This window comes from Trachinotus anak, unplaced genomic scaffold (genome assembly GCF_046630095.1).
Source record: "Trachinotus anak isolate AG129_WGS33_773 ecotype Australia unplaced genomic scaffold, CSIRO_AGI_Tana_v1 ptg000008l, whole genome shotgun sequence".
In the NCBI taxonomy this organism is placed as follows: Eukaryota; Metazoa; Chordata; class Actinopteri; order Carangiformes; family Carangidae; genus Trachinotus; species Trachinotus anak.
The window spans coordinates 19,074,763-19,094,031 of record NW_027273859.1 but is presented as its reverse complement, the minus strand read 5'-3'; the positions used below and the strand labels follow the sequence as shown (position 1 = coordinate 19,094,031).

Genomic DNA, 19,269 nt, shown 5'->3' with positions numbered 1-19,269 from the left:
CGAGCATCACTCTGTTTGTTCTCATGTTACTCTAGTGATATGATACAGAGTCTCTGGTACTGGAAACCAGAAAATCGGTTGAAAATCCTCGCAGGGGTCTGGACCCGTGTTGTGACCCTGTGTGTACTGCGTGACCTGAACGCAACACGAGAACACCCTCCCACCCGGATTAGTCGAAGCCTATTGGTCAGTGCAGCCGTCAATCAAACGCCTGGTGCGCTGTATTCCAGTAATCCCAACCTACTCTGGCTACATTGGAAATGGGCGATCCACTCCACGCAGGGACGGGACTGTAGTGAAATCGAGCAGTAAAAGAAATAAATAAATAATTGTCACGTTTTTCTCAAGAAACTGGATTACTGGAGCCGGAACAGCAATAAAACAACATTCTACATTAGAGGTAATTTCGGCGTTATTCCTGAACTAATTATAACCGCTTGGTGATGGTACGTGGATAGCTACTGTAGCTTGCAGTGTTTTCCCTAAAAACATCAATGGCCTCTGGGTCCCAGTGTTTGCGGTGGGGTGCTGGCCTGTAAGTGAATTTAACATGTAGAATGTCAATCTACTTTATCCACATTATCTACACTGTCTCCCTCGATAAGATGCAGTAAGAATCGGAGTTACAATGTTAAAATTATAGCCACTGTCTGTTGTTGTTTAAGATAAGACGTGCTTTTTACGGTGTCCATCATGCTGCCCAGTTGCTAATGCTAATGACGAAAACCGTCAGCGGTGATGCAGTTTGGGATATGTACTGCATGAACCACCTTTTCTGGAAGAGCAGCATCAGAATCAGAAACATTATTTACATTTTTTAAGATATCATTTTTGTGTAGTGGCGGATTTGTTTTTATTTTTGACAGCGCGATTGGGATGAATTGCGATTTTAATGAGAACGGTCATTTTTGCATTTCATTTTCACTGTAAAAAAATCTAAAAAAAAAAAAAGATGATGTGATTTTTGTTGGGGTCTGTACCAAACAAGCAGATTCCCTGACATCTGGAGAATATGTTGGCCATTTATAACAATATGTTGTGACACAGTTGACCTTAATAACAATTCCAGGTCCTGCAGTTTGAGTGTTGCATTTGGCCATTTTGCTGATAATATTTCAATTAATTGTTCAGCCCTAGTTAGATTAAGTAATATTTTAGTATAATTTCTTAATATTTTCTCTGGCCTGCCATTGTGCTACAGAAAGGATCCAGTAGACAGCTGTTTGTTCTCTTTCTTGGTCAGAAAATGAGAAGATTTGTGTTCACTTGTGTTGTGAACAAATAGTAGGGCTGGATACCGGCACAAACCTAATTTGATTTTATTTCCATTCGCAAAGTCTAGCACCTTTTCATTTTAATTTTGATTCAATTCCTGCTGATTCTGTTAAATTAGATTTAATACCAATGTTGCAAAAGCCCTTTCTCAGAGTTTAATCAGGGAATTTATATTTCAAGTGAGCAACACCGTTGGTTTCCTCAATACAGAGTTGTGCAAATTTGAAAGTGAAACAAATAGCCTGCAGTGTGTTTCTTGCTGAGGAGTTCTTTTCCTCACAGTTGTTTTTTTTTTAAGTTAATGTATTTATTTAATGGGGGCAATGCAATTTAACAAAGTTGCAGCACAGAGCATGAAACATAGAGAGTAGAAGGTTTACAGCTATTGCTAATTTTCATCTCTTGTCCCTAGCTGGGCTTTACATGTACGGTGTAATTAAAATAGTCAGTGTTCATTAACATAAAACCACAGATATGAAAGTAGAATGAAATATTATACTGTAATGCACTGATTAGGATGTACAGTCTAAAAACAACAACAGCAAGAACAAAATAAACAGACGAAACAATTGATAACGGCATACAGTCGGCTAAAATGGACAGAAGTACAGTCTGAAAAGAGACAACAACAGAAAAACAAGCAGACAAATAGTCAACAATACGATAGAATTAGCTGGAAATGGGTGCTCGGGTTTGCTTTTAGCCATCACCAGTTAATTGGATTTCAGTTGGTAATGTGTTTCAAAGTTGACAGCACTTTATGGAGAAAACAGCCCTTTATGGAGAAACTTTCAGTATATTCTCACAGATAACTGGGTGGGGACATTATGGCAAATTTTTAAAAAACTTAGATCATGCACTTACGTACCCTTCTCAGTAATCAGTTACTATAATGAGAAACAGTTTCAGAGCTGTAACACATAAAAACGTGAAACTAGAGAACGTGCATCACAAAGAGACAGTTGAGGTGGAGCAACAATCACTCGTTCACAGCTGTCACAGTGTCTGCACCTGCACGGGGGAGTGAAAAGATCATTGCGATTACATTGTTAACATTTACATGCATTTGCATATGCAACAGATAGCGGCTTTATATTAGCCTTAATACTTTTAACGCTCCTCTTTCCTCTTCATTTGTACCTGGCACGACAGTAGCTTCACTGTTTGTGTGTTTTCTTTGTTACCAGTCACTTGGCTGTGTTAGTGCTGAAAAAAGAAAAAAAAATAGTTTGTATCTTTCTCCAAGAGGATTGGGTTGGACTGGCATGCTTTTCACTCTCAGTGCTTGTTTTGTTGTCGTCCTGTTGCTTCTGAGATTTACATTTACATTCGTAAAGGGTTACAGGGAGAAAGGAAGGAAGGAAATGCTGTTTGGTTGATGTCCAAAAGCTACACACTCAGAGGACTGAATGTCCCGTCTCCACTGAGGTCAGCACACCGACATTTCACACAGACACACTCATCTGTTAACACTCTCTTTTTTTTAAACTTATTCTCTCACTAGCATCCGGTCTTCCTCTAGTCCCATTCAAAGGTCAAACATAATTAGCTGCAACTTTAGCTCATGTTTCAAAATGCCACCACACTTATATAGTACACTAAAGCCACTGTGTGCTTATTTCTTTGGTCCTGGTGGTCATCTATGACAGCATAATGACAGTGTTGCCGTGTGTAGGCTGAGGGACAGTCACACAAGTTTTCCCTGGATTTGGCTTCAGCTGGTGTCCCACACACTTTTAGTGAAGAGAATAGTATCACGGGTTTTGATCTTTGTTTCAAAATGTTGCTCTAATAGCAAGGTGCTTGAAGGTTAGTGGCTGTTTAGACAGATGGGTAGAGATAGAAAGGCTTAGATCGTAGCTACTGCTGCTTGGAAAAGACTACAGCTCACATATATTAGGTTTCATGACAATCTGATGTCTGTTTAGATAGTGATAAGACTTTTCTAGGCTTATTGTGGGGTTCTCCATGAGCAGGTTTTTTCTGTCCAAGCACTGGTAGTTTGGTGTAATTTTGGTTTTGGCTTCAATTCATTTTTCTATCGGTCCTGGTTTTGTTGTAGCAGGGATGACATTTCAGTTTATACGTCTTTTAGAGTAAAACTAGTGTTGAAAGATAGATCAGTAGTAGATTGACTAAATATTAATCATTGAGTGTTTTTTTGTTACTGTTGACACATCATTTATCAAATATAAAAATCAAAAATTTGGTGGCTACAGCTTGTCAGACAAAGTTAAAAAAAAATCCCTTTGGGCTATTGAAACTTGTTATAGCCATTTGTTATTATTTTAGACTGAAAAGTTGTTTGATTTAACAACCGTTGTTAGTTGAAACCCAAAAGAGTTCATATGTGGGGTGAATTGGGCTGGCCATAGCACATACACACTCATTCAAAGAAAACACACATCATTTTGCAAATGCCAGTAAGTGTATGATCCCTGAATGAATATACTGGAATCAGGGATATGTTACATATTGACTGAGTTAGGTCCAGCTAATGTTTGCATATCTTTAGAAATAGTAAACTGGGGACAGCTGAGGTCTTTTAGGATGAGTTTGGTTTCTGAGAAGTGACTGCGTCACAGGGTGGCCAGTTCTGCACAGTATATTTTGTGTGTGAGTATACCTGGACAATTTCCACGGCTCACTCCAGCAAATTAACAGTCCAGCAGAGCAGTGGCAAAAGTCCACAGTGGATAGAGGAGGCGAACTCCAAATCATGACACTTTTTTTTTTTAGGTGAGTCTGTTTTGTTTTTTTTGTCCCTAAAATATGATTTCTGCTGGCAGACAGATGAGGTCGGGGCTTGGTTTTTAAGTAAGAGCAAGATACTTGCGGTTTTTGTAGTTTGTGCTCATATTTATTACTGCTGCAAGGACAATGGCCAGAGCCCAGATAAGAGGTATTGATTTGTGTGTTGGTGTGCATTTGTAGCTATCAGTTTCTTGGTGAGATTTCCCAGAATCTGCAGCTGTTTTTCCAGCTTCCCATCGGTGCATTTTTTTTGTTGTTGTTGTTTTTTTTCAAGGCTAGAAGGTCGTACGATATATATTTGAGGTTGTAAATTATTTCAGGCTGGTGCTGAAATTGGAAAAATAATCTTCCTTCCGATTTTCATGTGGGGACCCATTAGGCCTGCTGCAGGCTCAGAAACCTTTTAGTTGTTGGCACATAAGTGTGTGAAACACTGACCCTACACAGCTGTATCTATGTTAATCCATTCCTCTGAATTTCACCTGGAGGTGATTGTTTCTAAGCCATGAACACATCAGATGACTTTTAAAAACTCAGCAGCACACATTTGGGTTAAAAAAGTGTTCATATTTTCTTGTTGTGTGTGTTTTATTTTTTATTTTTTGGCTGCAGAAATAGTTGCTGGATGTGGAGGCTCTGCTTAATTTAACATCAATGCGCCTCCAGCTGTACACTGCCATAAAATTCACAGTAAGAACAATTGATGTGCACACAAAACCAGCAACTGGATGGGTGTGACCTTAAAGTTCACCCATGAAAACTACACGTCTGACTAGGAGCTCTTTTTAAAACCATATGTGAAACCACTTTAAGAGCCAGAAATAAAAGCACATCAAGGATTTGAAATTCCTCTCTCACCCCTGCCGCTGCAGAATCACCCAGAGGAAAGAAAATGTGCACAATGATCATCAGCACAGATTCCTTTAAGACTTCATGACAGCAAACAAGCTGTTACTCAACTTTAACTTTAGATCCAGATTTTTTATTTTTTTTGTTTACTTATAATACTTGTCTCTCTGCGCTAAAAGGTTTTCAAAAGCCCCTTGTGAGACTTATTTTTTTAATAATCTGACCTACACAAATTTTTATTTCCAGTAACCTCATGTTTTTGTAACAGCATTTTATTCCTGTATTTGCAATCTGTCTGTCAAAGATTAGATAAAAATGAAGCTTACTGTAACTTAGAATAAAACATTGAGGAGGAACATAGATAAGGAGTCAAACAAATGTGCCGCCATCCTCCTTTCCAGTAGCGTGAGCTTTCTTTTCTCTCTAGTCAGTGGGTATTTGTTTGTGTAATCTCGTGCGCAGTGCCATGTGGGCTGCAAGTCTTAAGTACCTTTTCCAGCTGGTTTTGCTCACTAGATTGTGAAATGAAAACAACTGCATGTCATTGACCATCTTCTTGCAAAAAAAAAAAAGTTAAAGATTGCTGTCAGAGTTTGAGAGCAGCTCTGTGTTTTATTGCATTGTTATTAGCTCCATCAATGTGGTTATGTTTTCACCCCTTTCTGTTTATTTGTCAGGAGGATTACACAAAAAATACTGAGACAATTTACGGCGAGCTTGGTGGAGGGATGGGTCACGGGCTGGGGAAGAACCTATTAAATTTTGGTGCAGATTCAGATCATTTACTTTGAATTTGATTTTTTTTCCTCTGAAGTCTGGTGTATGCTGCAGATTTTAGGCTGAATAGAGAGCTGTCGGCAAAGGAGACACTGAGGGTTTGCAGGGGTCACATAAGAAGTCAAATGAAATAACCCACTGAGGTTATATTAGCGTAACACCGTACAGTCTGACTGCAGTGCATAATCCATTGTTGTCCATGTTGTTTCAGCTTGGAGTTAGAGTCCCTTATTCAGTCTTCCAAAACAGGCTTTGCTTGTGTGTTTGTGTGTGCTTGTGTACTTTGTGTTTAACTTGTGTTGTTGCAGTAATGGGCTGGGTTGTACTTGTGAGCATTGTTTCATCAAGGTACCAAGCAGCTTGAGGCCTGTCCCAGCATGACTCGAATGAAACCAGGCAAACTGCACTGAAGCGTCTCGGTGACAGTTAAACTCACAAAAACAGAGTCATGTTCACATACGCAGGTTCATCCAGGCTAAGGCTCACAATAGAATTATTGCGACATCTCCTCCTCCTCATCTCTGCTTGAATCGGGCGCGTTGATTTTGTCTTGTTTCCAGAGAGAACAACAATCACAAACTTCTACGGGCTGAGCTGACCTCATCTTCCCCACCACGATGTTTGTACAGTTAACCTACTTTTTTTTCAGCACTCCAGTCTGAAACACTTTGTCCCCCCCCCCCCATTATTACGTTAATGCTGCAGTATTTCTAATGTGGTTTTGTTGAATTCATCCTTATACAATTATTGTATTGCAAGCATTTGAACATATTCTTAATGGGGGCTGCAATTAACACATTTTTCATTGTAGATTAATCTGCTATTATTTTCTTGATTCATCCTTTGGTCTATAAAACGTTAGAAAATCGTAAAAGATGCTCTGCTCATCACAATTTCCCACAGTGATGTCTGTAAATTTCTTCTTTTGTCAAACCAACAGTACAAAACCCAAACTTAATCAGTTTATGATCACATGAGACAAAATCCTGAATAATGGAACCAATTATTGTTAATCAATTATCAAAATAGTTGCTAATTAATTTTCTGTGAATTAATTGATTTATTGTTTCGGTTCTGTTTTTAATTTTGTTCACTTATCCATTTTCCGTTTGCTGTAAAAGCTTCAGTGAGCAGTAAGATTTCCTATCACTGTTGATTCCATAACATTGGTATGGTAGACTTGGTAGGAATAGTATAATTATTTGTCTGAAGGAGATGTGTTGACAGGAGAAGTAAATACACAGTGACCATTCACTTAGTATAAACAGTTTATGCTTGTGTAAAGTGAACTTCTCTGGAAAGAATAGTTCCACATAGTTGTACATGTTTCTCCAGGTGGAACCTGCTGGACCCGCAGCTCTGAGCCGTCTTTTGTCTCCAGCTTTACTGTCTCTGTCTACCTGATCTCCATCTGGCTATCCGCAATATTTGTAGAGAGTAGCATTCTTAGTAGTTTAGCAGCAAAACCAAGCATTCAGCATTCAAAAACTACACAAGCTGAGAGGACAGATTAACTGGACAAACAAGGCAGAGCTTCACTGCATATAAACAGCGTTCTCTGACTTGTGTGTTTCCATGTCTGGCCTCGAAAGCAGCTGCCATAGAGATGTGTTTTCTTGTGTTGATGTAAAATTTGGCTTTTCCTAGCAGTGTTATCTCAGGCTTTAGAGTACATTCTAGAGTGCATTCATACAACACACACAGCTGATAGGGAATCACTGTGGAAAAAAAGGCTCAACAGAATGCAGCACCATTCCAGGACCTGCAGTGAGAAGAGCAAACTAGCCAAATCTCTAGAGACGTTTTATGAAATTATGTGCATACCAGAACATTCATTTAATAAGTTCATTATGTTTGCGTGACTCCAACTTCACAGCTTCACAACAGCACAGCCCTCAGCCCAACAGCACCTTCCCAGCATGAAACAGCCATGTGTGTTGACAGTCGGAGTTCCATTGAAACAAAATAGGTTTCTCAGTTAGCTGACAGATCTGTCTGTGTTTTAGCAGATCTATGTTGCATTCAATGTTCAATCACCACCCCCCCCCCCCCTCTCTTTTTTCACAGTGGGCCCTCTGTCTGCGTCCTTCGTCTCGGGATGTCTAGCATGGTGTTACCGTAGTAGAGAGGACCACCACCTTTGTAACTGCAAACAGTGGCTCGTCGCGTTGATCACCATGCTTCGCTCAAGTGTCAGTCCCAACTCAAAGCCTACCTGTAGCCCTGTCTGGCTCATCTGTGTTCTCCTTGGCCTCTCGGCTGCTCACACTCATGCCAAAGAGGGTAAGAGCAGAGTTACATTAAGTTCCACCTTTGACATTCCATAATCAATAAATCAATAATCTGCAACACTTGATGCACATGATGTTAAAAGTGGTGAATTTTGATTCAGTATAGCAGGTGCATATGGAAACGTTTGCACTTTATTTTTTTAGGGCTGATTGAAACTTGCACTGAGTATGTATACTTCGCTATTTAAATCTGTTAATCGTGCTCTGATCTTTTTTTCCCAGTCCTTAGTGTCCCCCAGCAGGTGAGCCTGTCAGCCAACAGTTATACACAGCAACTGTCCATATCATGGCGAGGAGGAGCAGCCACAACGTTTGACCTCATGATTTTGAGAACTGAACTCAATGAAACCGTTTTCTATGTAAGAGCATTTCTTTTAATGTTTAATTAGTTCTCTCCCTTTTCTCATTATTCAGTTATGTTAAAAGTTGGTTACACGTGAAAGGAGCTACAACCTGATAGATATCAGAATTTTGAGGCTGATATTGATATTTGAGTTTCAAAAATCTAGTAATGAAACCTCAGCTGATATTGAATTTTTTTTTCTTTTTTACGTATACCACAATTTGTGAGTAAAAATGGACTGAGCATGATATTTTACAGTTTACAAATAATCTTGTTTCTACTTTCTGGTGGAAAAACTATAGTGAGACTGTTTCAAAACATGTATTATATGATTCTGTTCTTCAGTTTCTTTTCATGTATCAGCTGACATATATGCCAATACAATAAATCTCCACTGACCTAATATCGGCCTGACTGATTTATTGGCCAAATATATTTTATACACTATATTATCATGGTTTATTTGCCCCAGTTGTACATTTTACTATAATAGTTTGATTTTACCTTATATCACAGGTTTTGCAGATGAGTCCCTCACTGTTTTCTCCGTGTGTTATTATTCTTATTTGTAGGAAACAGTGTCTCCGGCAGTGAATCAGGTGAGTGGTCGGCACCAGTGGAACTGGACCTCAGTTGAACCTCTGGAGTGTACCTCGCTGTCAATCAAAATCCGCTCGAGAGATGGACAGGCAACAAGTGAATGGAGCAACACTCAGATACTTCAAGGTTAGAGGGACAGTAATTACATCTGCATATATTATGAGATAGCAATAGAGAAACATAGATACTGCTTTGTCTCACTTGTCAATTTGGGACAGAACAGAATGCATTTATTCATTCAAGAGGAGTTGAGACCTTTTCTAATTGAAATTCTTCTTCCTCCCTTTTAAGCCAAACAAACAACTTTCCTCTGCACCTAACTATAGATCTCTATTTATATCTCCCTCCCTTTTAACACCCTGCTTCTTTCTTTCTCCCTCACTCTTCTTTTCAGGATATGATCTCCCCAGCAATGGGAAAATCCAGATGTTCCCCGTGGACAGAGTCGTACCTGTGGGAGCCAACACCACCTTCTGTTGCATTATGGAAGAGGGGAAGGTCTTTAATAAGATCCGCTACAAAAACACAGTCATGAGGACGACACGCCTGAGTAGGCGAAGTTATGCCATCACAGCGGTAAATCAGGAATCGTCCAACACCTCGGGAACCAATGTCATCTGTCACGACAGTCTGGGGCCGCTGTATGGAACGGTGGTGTTTGTTGGATGTAAGACGAATCACAGGATGTATGAAGTACTGAAGTGTGAATGGTTGTCTTATCTAAGATGGATGAAGGTGGTTGGAATGGCAGAGGGAGTTAGCACAAAGTGAATTGGTCATTCAGACTGAGAAATGATTGACGCCTCTGAAGGGGGCAGTGGAAGATGCAACTTGCTCTTCAGTTAGCTTGTGAATTTTTATTATAGATGTAAGAATTTGTTTAACTAAAAATATTTTTGAAACAGGTCGTCTGTCAATGCCTAACTGCTTGAATTTTCTTGCTGATGCATGTGAAAGAGTCTATAGATTATTCCAAAGCTTGTCTCAGTAATTATTTTAATTTATATAAATGATGACGCAAGTAAGTACGTTTCTTCTTGGTGTCCGCATCTCCAGATCCACCACTGCTCAGTGATTTGGTGTGTGAGACGCATGACTTAACCTCAGCTGTATGCCAGTGGAATGAAGCACGAGACACGCACCTCTATGGCAGACGAAGAACACACTACTCGCTGAACAAGAGGTAGCACAGTCACACCCGTAAACACAAGAAATGAAAATAGCTGAACCTCCCCCCCGATCACACATGTACTGTATCCACCATAATGGCTGTAACCCGACTGGAAACCTGATACTTTGGCGGAAACCTCAGGGCCCGGGGTTGGGTGGCACGCTCATGCTTTTCACACCGCAGCTTCTTAAATGCGAGAAGTAGGACACATGCTCAGCACATTGCTAATTTGGAGACCGTTGTCTTAACTGTTCTCAACTGGTAAAAGGTTTTAGTAGTAGTGTAGCTTTTAATATTCATGATAAAATCACACATCTGCATCACAAAACCTTGTGGTTGGTCTGAAATGCTTTCAAACCACAGACTAACTGCACCAGAGTCAGTTGGGCCATCTTGGAATGCAGTCCACACCAGAGTTCAGTGCTCTCAGCATTAACACTATTGGGATGGAATCTGTGTCTGACTCAGATCCCAGACACTATAAAACAGGAAAAGGCAAAGACCCAGTATTTTGGAAACTCTTAGTAGAAAGTTATAATGGTCTGGGACGGAGGTGGAAGTGATGGAGTGCATTTTTTTTTTTTTTGTTTGTTTGTTTGTTTGTTTTGGCCAGATTCATAGCCATTCCTGGACGTTCCAGGATGTTGTACAATGTCACTTTGTTTCTGGGGAAAATATCTCTGCATTATTAATGATTGTTCCCACTGCCCTGTCTCAAAAATGTGTTTTCTGCCCCGGAAAAAAAATCTACCAAAAGAGAGGACGACAAGAAATATAAAGCACTTAGTCTGAGTAACTACTTGCTGCGTCTGTGTGTAGATTGATAGGGGACTGGCTGTCGGCCAGACCTTTTACTGGAATTGCCTGAAGGGTAGCCATGGACGCTGTTACATTATGAATGTGTTTGGGCCTGTGTCTTTATCTATAGGTTAGATGAGTGACTAAAGTGATTATATTTTATTTTTATTTTAATTTGGTTGTTTTGATATTCACATTCTCAGTGAATCTGCTGTTGATTTTTTTTATCTGTTCGATTTTGTTTTCAGGGATTGTCCAAATAACAACCTGCAGGAGAGGCGTGTAGTGTGCAGTGTGGCCAAGTGGGAGGGTAATTGGACGCTGGTAGCTGTGAATCCTATCGGCCAGTACAGCCTCACTGACTCTGCTGAACTCAGTCACAGAGGTTGGTGTGTCACCTTTGCCATATCAAAATCATTGGACCTTTTTTTACACCAATTTTTCAAAGTAGAGGTAAACATAGACCTGAAATACACCTATGATAGTTGTTTTTATGTTAATAAAATCTTTCTCCTCAGTGCGTCCAGTAGCACCTGACAACCTGAGGGCTAACGTCCATGCCTGGAATGCCACTGTGCTGTGGCAGTGGACGTACGATAGCTATTCTTCCCTGGCTCTTATCTGCCAGGTTGTCCTTACCTGCCATGGATCCAAAACAAATGTAAGTTGTCTGTTTGTGTGCTAAGGTGTGTTTGTGTGTTGCAGGGGACAACCACTTCTCTATTATTTTGTATTCGTTTGCTCTGTCCGAATCCATGCACAGAACCTTCCCTCCTTTTTTTGGCATCTTAAATCGTTTCTGTTTGTGTGTGTGTGTAGTATAGCAGCGAGACAGTATCACTTCCCTTCTTCTACCACATCTCCATTGCCACATGCCAATGATCCACCACATTAACAAATATATGCATGTATTAGCATGTTTTCTCCACTTGTGTGACCCTCAGTGTACCAAACAGTAATGAAGTCTGATTTGTGTGTCCAGCATACCCTCTCTGGTGTGGGTCTGAAGTCGGTGGTGTTATCGGATCTTTACCCTGATGAAGATTACAGTGTTCAAATCCGCTGCGGTGCCCAGCAGAATTTCTGGAAGTGGGGAACCTGGAGTCAACCATTTGCTTTCAAAACCAAAACATATAGTAAGGGGTTTATTTTTGGTATCTCTTTTATTTTAGTTGAGATTTCAGTGAATTAGGGCAGCAACTAATGACATGATAATTATCATTGACTGACCTGTTGCAAGCAATCAGTGTCACTACATACTGACTTAATCTTAAATGATTATTACTAAAGTGTGTTTTTTCTCTCTTCTAAAATGTCATAGCTTGTCTGTTACAGAAAAAAGGCATTTTATTACTGTAAAACTTAGTGTTAGGTCAGCATGTCAATTAAAGCCTCATTCACATTTTCTTTTACCTTTCTTTGAAAATGTGTGTATATTCTTATACATAACAAAATAGTTACTTAAACAAAACATTTCTTGAACAAGGTCCACTTACTTAAAATTCAGCCGCATTTTTGCTCCTTTGAAAGATGGTCACATGATAACACATGGCCGTTTATGTGTAAGCAAGTTAGTAAATGAGCTAAGAAGATCAGTAATGAACATTCAACATTAAAAGATTTCCTTTTTAGTATCAGTAGTCATCTTTATGCTGCTGTATATTTCCATTTCCATATCATGCACCAGCAGTAATTCTATTGTTATTAAGCTTTGATCGAATATATTTTTGTCTTCTCCCAGTTCCAGATGCTCCTGATGTGTGGATATGGATGAACAGAGACAACACTGGGCAAGTCATTTGGAAGGTGATTTTTGTTCTTTGTCTTTGAATTGAATCGTTTTAGACAGTTTTCTATTTTTATTGCAGAGAGCACAGATTTACAGCATGCTCAAATGAACCACTGTCAGATTATAAAAAGTTTTTCTGGGTTCTTCTATTTTAGTCTTTATCCTTTGTGTCTGGCTGCCTTCCTCCTTTCTCATTTTACTCTCTTTATCCATTTTGACATAAAGAAGCCTTACCAGTTGTAAATATATGTCATGCATATCTGAAACTGTAAGGACAAGGCGATTTAAAATTGTCTCTCGTCTTTCCCTTTCCCCCTTTCCTTCCCTTTAATTTGATTTATTCAAGCCTCTGACACAAAGGCAGAGCCATGGTCAGATCACAGGTTATGAAGTCACTGTTCATAGCACTGAAGACAATGTGCAGCACACAGAAATCTTTCCACCAGATGCTACTGCTGCACCAGTCAACCTCACACAGATTGCTACCTTCAGTAGTGACTCTAAGGTTATAGTAACCGTCAGTGCAAAGAATGCGGAGGGGTTATCTCAACCTGCAATTGTCGTTACACCTCTACATCTGACAGGTATGTGGAAAAGGAGGGAGAGGGTGTTTGGGATGTTTTACCATGCTAAAAAGCAAACAAGATGGCAGAAGTGATTAGTTTGTTAAGGCACAAGTTAAACTACATGTGATATATAAGTAACATATGTTTAGTCAGTTACATTTTTAGTTACTGAGAGCAACTGGAGAGCAAGACTAAAACAGCTGTCAGTTATAAAAGGAGAATATAAAGACATCTTTTCTTCTTCTTCTTGAAGGCTTCTACATTCTGTATACATATTTTCTTCTTTCCAGATGTGGAACCTCTTGCTGTGTCCAGGGCAGTTTATTTGGACAGAGGTTTCCCTCTGTTCTGGCAGAGTGATGCCAACGCCACCTGTGGTTATGTGTTGGAATGGAATGACGCCTTCTGCACGCAGGACTGCCCTGTGGATTTTATCAAGGTGGCCACTGGAAAGACTAATGTCTCCGTTGAGTCTGGTAAGGCATTCTTGAAGCCTTCTTTTAAAAAAAATAAACTAATTCTGTCACAATAGAGCATTGTTGTCATAATATTTAAAATATACTGTATATATTTCTACAGTCTGTACAGGATAAAAACTCCACTGTCTGAAACACAACATTATTCTCTAGTATCTGCAAATAGAGGGTTGTTACAATTATACTGAATCATACATTATAATCTCTTTCTTTGCCATCAGATAACTTCCAGGAGGGTGTGAGATACAACTTTTCCCTGTACAGCTGCACCTCAGAGGCCCCAGTACTGCTGCAGCGCTGGCAGGGATACATGCAGGAGCTGGGTAAGGACAGCACTGCATTTTGAAAGCTTACCCTTTCTGAATAAGCAATGACTTAAGAAATTGTACCCATGCATCTTTGTTCTCATTCTCTCTGTTATACCTCCCTCCCTTCTCTTCAATGTTCTTTTTTCCCTTCCCGGCGACTTCCACAGTCCCCTCCACCTCTGTCCCCCTGTCAATTAGTCAGCAGGGCTCTGATGTTCTCCTCACCTGGGAAGAGATCCCACTGGTCAACAGAAGAGGCTTCCTCCTAGGCTACAACATTTACAACAGCACTGGCTCTGAGGTCAAACTTCTAGGTAAATGTTACAATGTGAAGCGCCACCTCTGTAAACAGTGCAGCTGTTGCAGTACAGAGCTTGAAAAGAATAGTATACAAAAAATGCATAATTCATCGTTCATTAAACAATCATAATCAAAATATGTTAAAGAAAGTGCATTTTTAATCCTGTTATACTTATTCATGTTCCCTCTCGTGCCTGTCTCCTTATTTCCTCCTTTCCTTTCCCTCCTGTGCCTCTCTGCCCTTGTTTTTCACTTTGTCCTTTCAACAGCCAACTTGCCAGATCAAGGAAGCAGAAGCTACACAGTAAAGGTACTCAGTGGGGGATCCCATAAATTTACTGTCAAGGCCTACACCTCAGCAGGCGAGGACACAGGCGCCATCGCTTCCATAACGCTGGAGCCATTCAGTACGTGAATCTATGGTTATTTGTATAGCTACGACTGAACTTTTGGGCTCATTCTACAATTATTACTGTTACTAATGTATTGTATTGTATTGTAACCATACTTGGGTTTAGTTTACAGTGTGGGAAAAACAATCATCTTGTCTTCAAGTCTAATATCTCTAATATTTCTACTGTCCTGTCCTGACAGCTGATTGGTTGATCATGGAAATCTTGATATCTCTGGGGGTCACAGCCTTATTCCTGGTCATTGTCACCTTCCTCTGCTACAAGAAAAGGAAATGGTGAGACTGTTTGATCTTTTCCTGTGTCTCTGTATGTGTTTCATAAATAATATAACAAGTACACACAAAGCAACTACCACACTGGCAAAAATCAGTTAGCATATCCTCTACACTGTTGTAAATGAGCTACTAGAAGGTATTATTTGAATTTGTATAGGCTTTTCATGAAAATGTATGTTACAAGTTACATTTCACTTTGCCACCAGGGTGAAAAGGGCATTTTATCCAGACATACCTGAGCCGAAGCTGCCTGGTGATTGGTCCAGGACACAGGTACAGTATCAGCCTAATCCTATCTGGTACTCATGACTACACCCTATTTTTGTGTTTTTGATCATCCCTGGTGACTCAGTAAAGTCTCTGTATGTGTTACAGGGCCCATTGAATGTGAAGCCATCTTCCCACAGTATCATCCATATTGTAGAAAAGCCTGAGTGGGATTCAAGCAAAGAAGCGCTCGTCGTCATCCCTGAAGAAGATGAGGATGAAGAAGGGGAGGGGATGGGAGACGAGCCGGTTGACACAGATGAGCCAACATCATTACGCTACTACAACCAGGTAGTAGATGAGAGGCCCATAAGACCACGTTTCCCAGACTCCTCTGCTTCTTCTGCATCTTCTTTGGATTCAGGACATACCGATGTGACATACACAGGGATCCAGACCTCAGGGTCCTCTTTGGTCTTCCAACTGGATCCACAGAGCTCCTCCGAGGGCCGCCAACCCCAAGCTGATATGTTTGTCAGTTGTGAAGGAGGGGCCTACCGGCCCCAGATGAAACCTAGAGCCTCAAGTGACAACATGGGCCTAGCTTCACCGGAGCCCTTCCTAGAGCCCCAAGCTGCCAGTGCCGTGGGCTACAAACCCCAGAGTTCCTGGCATTTGGATTCCCCCGTGGAGGCCGGGGAAAGTGGCGGCCTGGCACCCTCTCTTGGATCACCCACGTCTGTCGCCTCCACTCAGTTCCTCCTCCCAGATGGAGAGGAACACTCAGAGGAAAAACGACAGCTGTCATCATCAGCAGCAACCTGGTTCACCAATCTGCTGTCATCCACAAAACCATGATATCATCTCTGTCTCACTACTAGCAGCCAGGCCAGGGGCAGTTGACTAAAACTTTCAGATTCATTACTGTTACCAGTCTCATGCATCAAAACAGGGGAAAATATCCCCTCTGATGTAGCACCACATCCTTACATTTGCACTTTGACAGCAGGTAATACAGAATCTACAGAAATACATTTCACTTTCATGCAAATATCATAAATCAAAATCCATATATTTATGTGTCAAAACACTTCTGTCCGACAACAGATCTCTTCAAAAATATTTCTTCAGACCTCTCGTCCACCACATTTATTGCACCTCCTGGCAAACTGGTGGCTGTTACAATAAATCCTCTCAATAAATCCTCTCACTGCCTTTTCTGTGACTCCCTATAGTGGGCATTTAGCAGTGGCACATCCCGTGTTTCAGTTGAGTATATCCAATTTCTAGCTTGCATTTCAAATGTTTTTATTTTTTGCGACGTGAACTTTACTACAAACTGAAACTGAAAGCAAGGAAGTTTTGAATCAAATGATATATTTGAATAAATATTAAAGGACATTTTTTAAAAAGCGCTACAGAAGAATAGAAGGTTGCTATGTAGACAGAAGACCTCTCCTTACAGAATCCTTGTCTTCTGCTGGTCCGCCGTTTGGGGTAATCTTGCCTGCTTCATGACAGCTGATGAGCTACTGAAAGGAAAGAAGGTATGGCTGTAAAAAGTCACAGTGAAATGTTAATTGACAGACGCACTTATGAACGAGAACAGTCATTATTTTACACAGATAAAGCTGTGGTGCTTTCTATTATGGTCTGGAATTATGTGGGTGACAAGGCCAGAGGATATACACTGATATAAGCTAGAACATGAATACTGATGTAATTTTATGAATGAACACACTATTATGTTACTTTTGAGTGTTAATATTGTTGATTTGTCTTCCTAAACTGGTAGTTATTTTCTTTTTTCAATTTTGTTTTTTTCATTAATACATGCATTTCACTGTCAGGCCAGTGTCTTTTTTGTTAATGTTATGTGTTGTCAATTACCCTTGATAATTAATGCTATTGAACAAATGATGAGAATGAACTTGGATGGGTAATTACAGTGTTTAAATCATCTTTCACACACTGCCTTACTCCTAAATGTCATGCATAATGAAAAAGAATTTCCACAGTATTGCAGTTCAGGGCTGATCACTGTACTGGGTATACAGATTCCACTGGCACTGAGTGTAGTGTAGAAGAAGGTGGCTGTTTTTAATCAGTTTTAGTCAGTGCAGAAATTTTTAAACTTTGGTTACATTGTTATTGTCATGATGCTACTTGTCAGCTGCAGTTGCTTTGTTTTTTTCAAGCCCAGACAGATAGCTGATTTGAGTCTACACTACATTTAAACTTTTTTTTTCTAAATGTGACAGTTTATCTTTTCATTGCAAACTTTTCCTGAAGCCACTGTGTAAATTGCGTGATTGGAAAAAGGGACCAAGGGGAGAGCATGTATTGGGAAATGCTATCATTTGAATTTTGTTCACAAAAATGTGGAGAAATGACCTTGTGAATATTGGTTCGCTTGGCTCCTCTATAATGGTGTCAAACACAGGGCACTAATTGCCCAAGTACACTTCACATACTCCATTAGCTCTCCACTCATGTGCACAGTGTGGGTGTTAAGGATGCATCATTGGCTGGGCTTCCCAAAAGCACCATTATGCAAATATTATCCTTATGGCATTCTAATCAAGTGGCAACCAGGATGTTTATTTTATGGTTTTTCAGTTTTTCAGTTGCCTGTATGGCAGCTTGTGGTCTATTGTTCCTCAGTGCCTCCAGCCAACAAGCTTTAAGTAAAACTACTGTGACATGAATGATGAGTTAGATTAACTATAATGGATGGCTTCACTGATGAACTCATAACAGACAGGCAGTCCTCTTTGACTACTGAGAAAAATGTATCCCCTCTTTCTCTTGTAACACTGATCTCAATTTTAACTTGATTAATGGGACGAGGTGGTTGGAAGAATTTGCCAAAAGCTCCACCTTGCACCAGTCAGATTGGGTAAAGAGTTTCATTGTGTGAGATCGGTGATCACTTAAAGGCAGCGGTAAAGGGTGGATATAGTTTTAAGTACTTAAACATGGCTGCAGATTTTTTCCTTTGAAGCCTGCCTTCTCAAACCAGCAGAGCTTTGAAGACTGACCTATGAACGCTATGTGTTACATGCTTTTATGTTGATTTGAATCAACAAAATGGCACCTTTTTTTTTTTTTTTTTTTTTTTTTTTTTTAATTTTCTCTAAATCTTTGTTTTTACATTACTGACTGTACATAAATGTAATTTCCTTTTACTTCAATACAAAATATTTAGTTGTTTTGCTATTGATATAATATTCTCTATGCTACAATATGAGGAGTAAATGTTGACTAACCAGCTTCATTGAGAGAATAAAGGCAAATGTCTATGTTGATGACACCAGATATATAGAGTCCTATGAAATGTAGAGCGTCACACTTAACTGTATCTTTGCTGTGTGCTTAAAAACATTGGAGCCTTTTTAAAGTGTGTCTGAAAAATCATTAGAATAGAATTGTGATCCTGTCCTCTTATAATAGTTTAGCCTGTTTTGCATATCAGAGCAGTGTTGCTTTGCCAGATACATCATAAGGAGGGCCAGAGTATTCACCATGCAGACTTATTCATGGCAACTGCTGACATTAAATTTTCCATTCAGTCCATTTTCTTTCTTTCCCCTTCCCCTTAAGTTTGAGGTCTATACAGCAGGGTGCACTCGCTGCCTCACACATCTTCATCTCTGGCCCTAGATGTTTTTCAAATCAGTGCATGCTGTATAAACTATTACTACAAAACTGTGGCTCCTAAAAACCTTTCAGCTCCATCTTTATGTTACCTTATGCCTTTAAAACACTAACACTGACTAATGTTGTGCATGACAACATGACTTAAGTATTGCGCACATGGGGAAAAAAAAAAAACAAAAAAAAAACGCTTTAAAGTTCATGATATTTTGCAAAAAATATTTTACTATTGATTGAATGAAAAGAGACAGTGCAGTGCTTCTGAGTGAATTAATACATGTTAACACTAATAAACTGAAATTCTACTTGTTTAAAGGCAATAAAGTTACTCGTCTGGTCACTCGTTGGTGTTGTTCACTTTTTTCATTTGTCTGTTATTTCCGCATAAATTTAACGCGAAATAATTCACCTGCTCGACGC

The 19,269-nt window shown here is 39.8% G+C and overlaps 1 protein-coding gene across 2 annotated transcripts; it reads left to right on the top strand.

The window, feature by feature from the left end:
• The first annotated feature begins 232 nt into the window (after positions 1-232).
• On the top strand, positions 233-19,189 carry lifra (LIF receptor subunit alpha a). 2 transcript variants are annotated; one of them, XM_071483285.1, is made up of 18 exons: positions 233-400; positions 7,723-7,938; positions 8,169-8,305; positions 8,862-9,015; positions 9,284-9,556; positions 9,946-10,072; positions 11,107-11,243; positions 11,377-11,519; positions 11,841-11,994; positions 12,600-12,664; positions 12,994-13,231; positions 13,504-13,689; positions 13,911-14,012; positions 14,165-14,311; positions 14,567-14,704; positions 14,892-14,985; positions 15,192-15,258; positions 15,361-19,189. In XM_071483285.1, exons 2-18 carry the CDS (start codon positions 7,833-7,835, stop codon positions 16,048-16,050), a joined length of 2,958 nt encoding a protein of 985 aa, XP_071339386.1. In that variant the 5' UTR covers positions 233-400; positions 7,723-7,832; the 3' UTR covers positions 16,051-19,189. The 2 variants fall into 2 exon arrangements, with proteins under 2 accessions (XP_071339386.1, XP_071339387.1); XM_071483286.1 differs by lacking the exon at positions 233-400 and adding an exon at positions 3,468-4,014.
• The last annotated feature ends 80 nt before the right edge of the window (positions 19,190-19,269 follow it).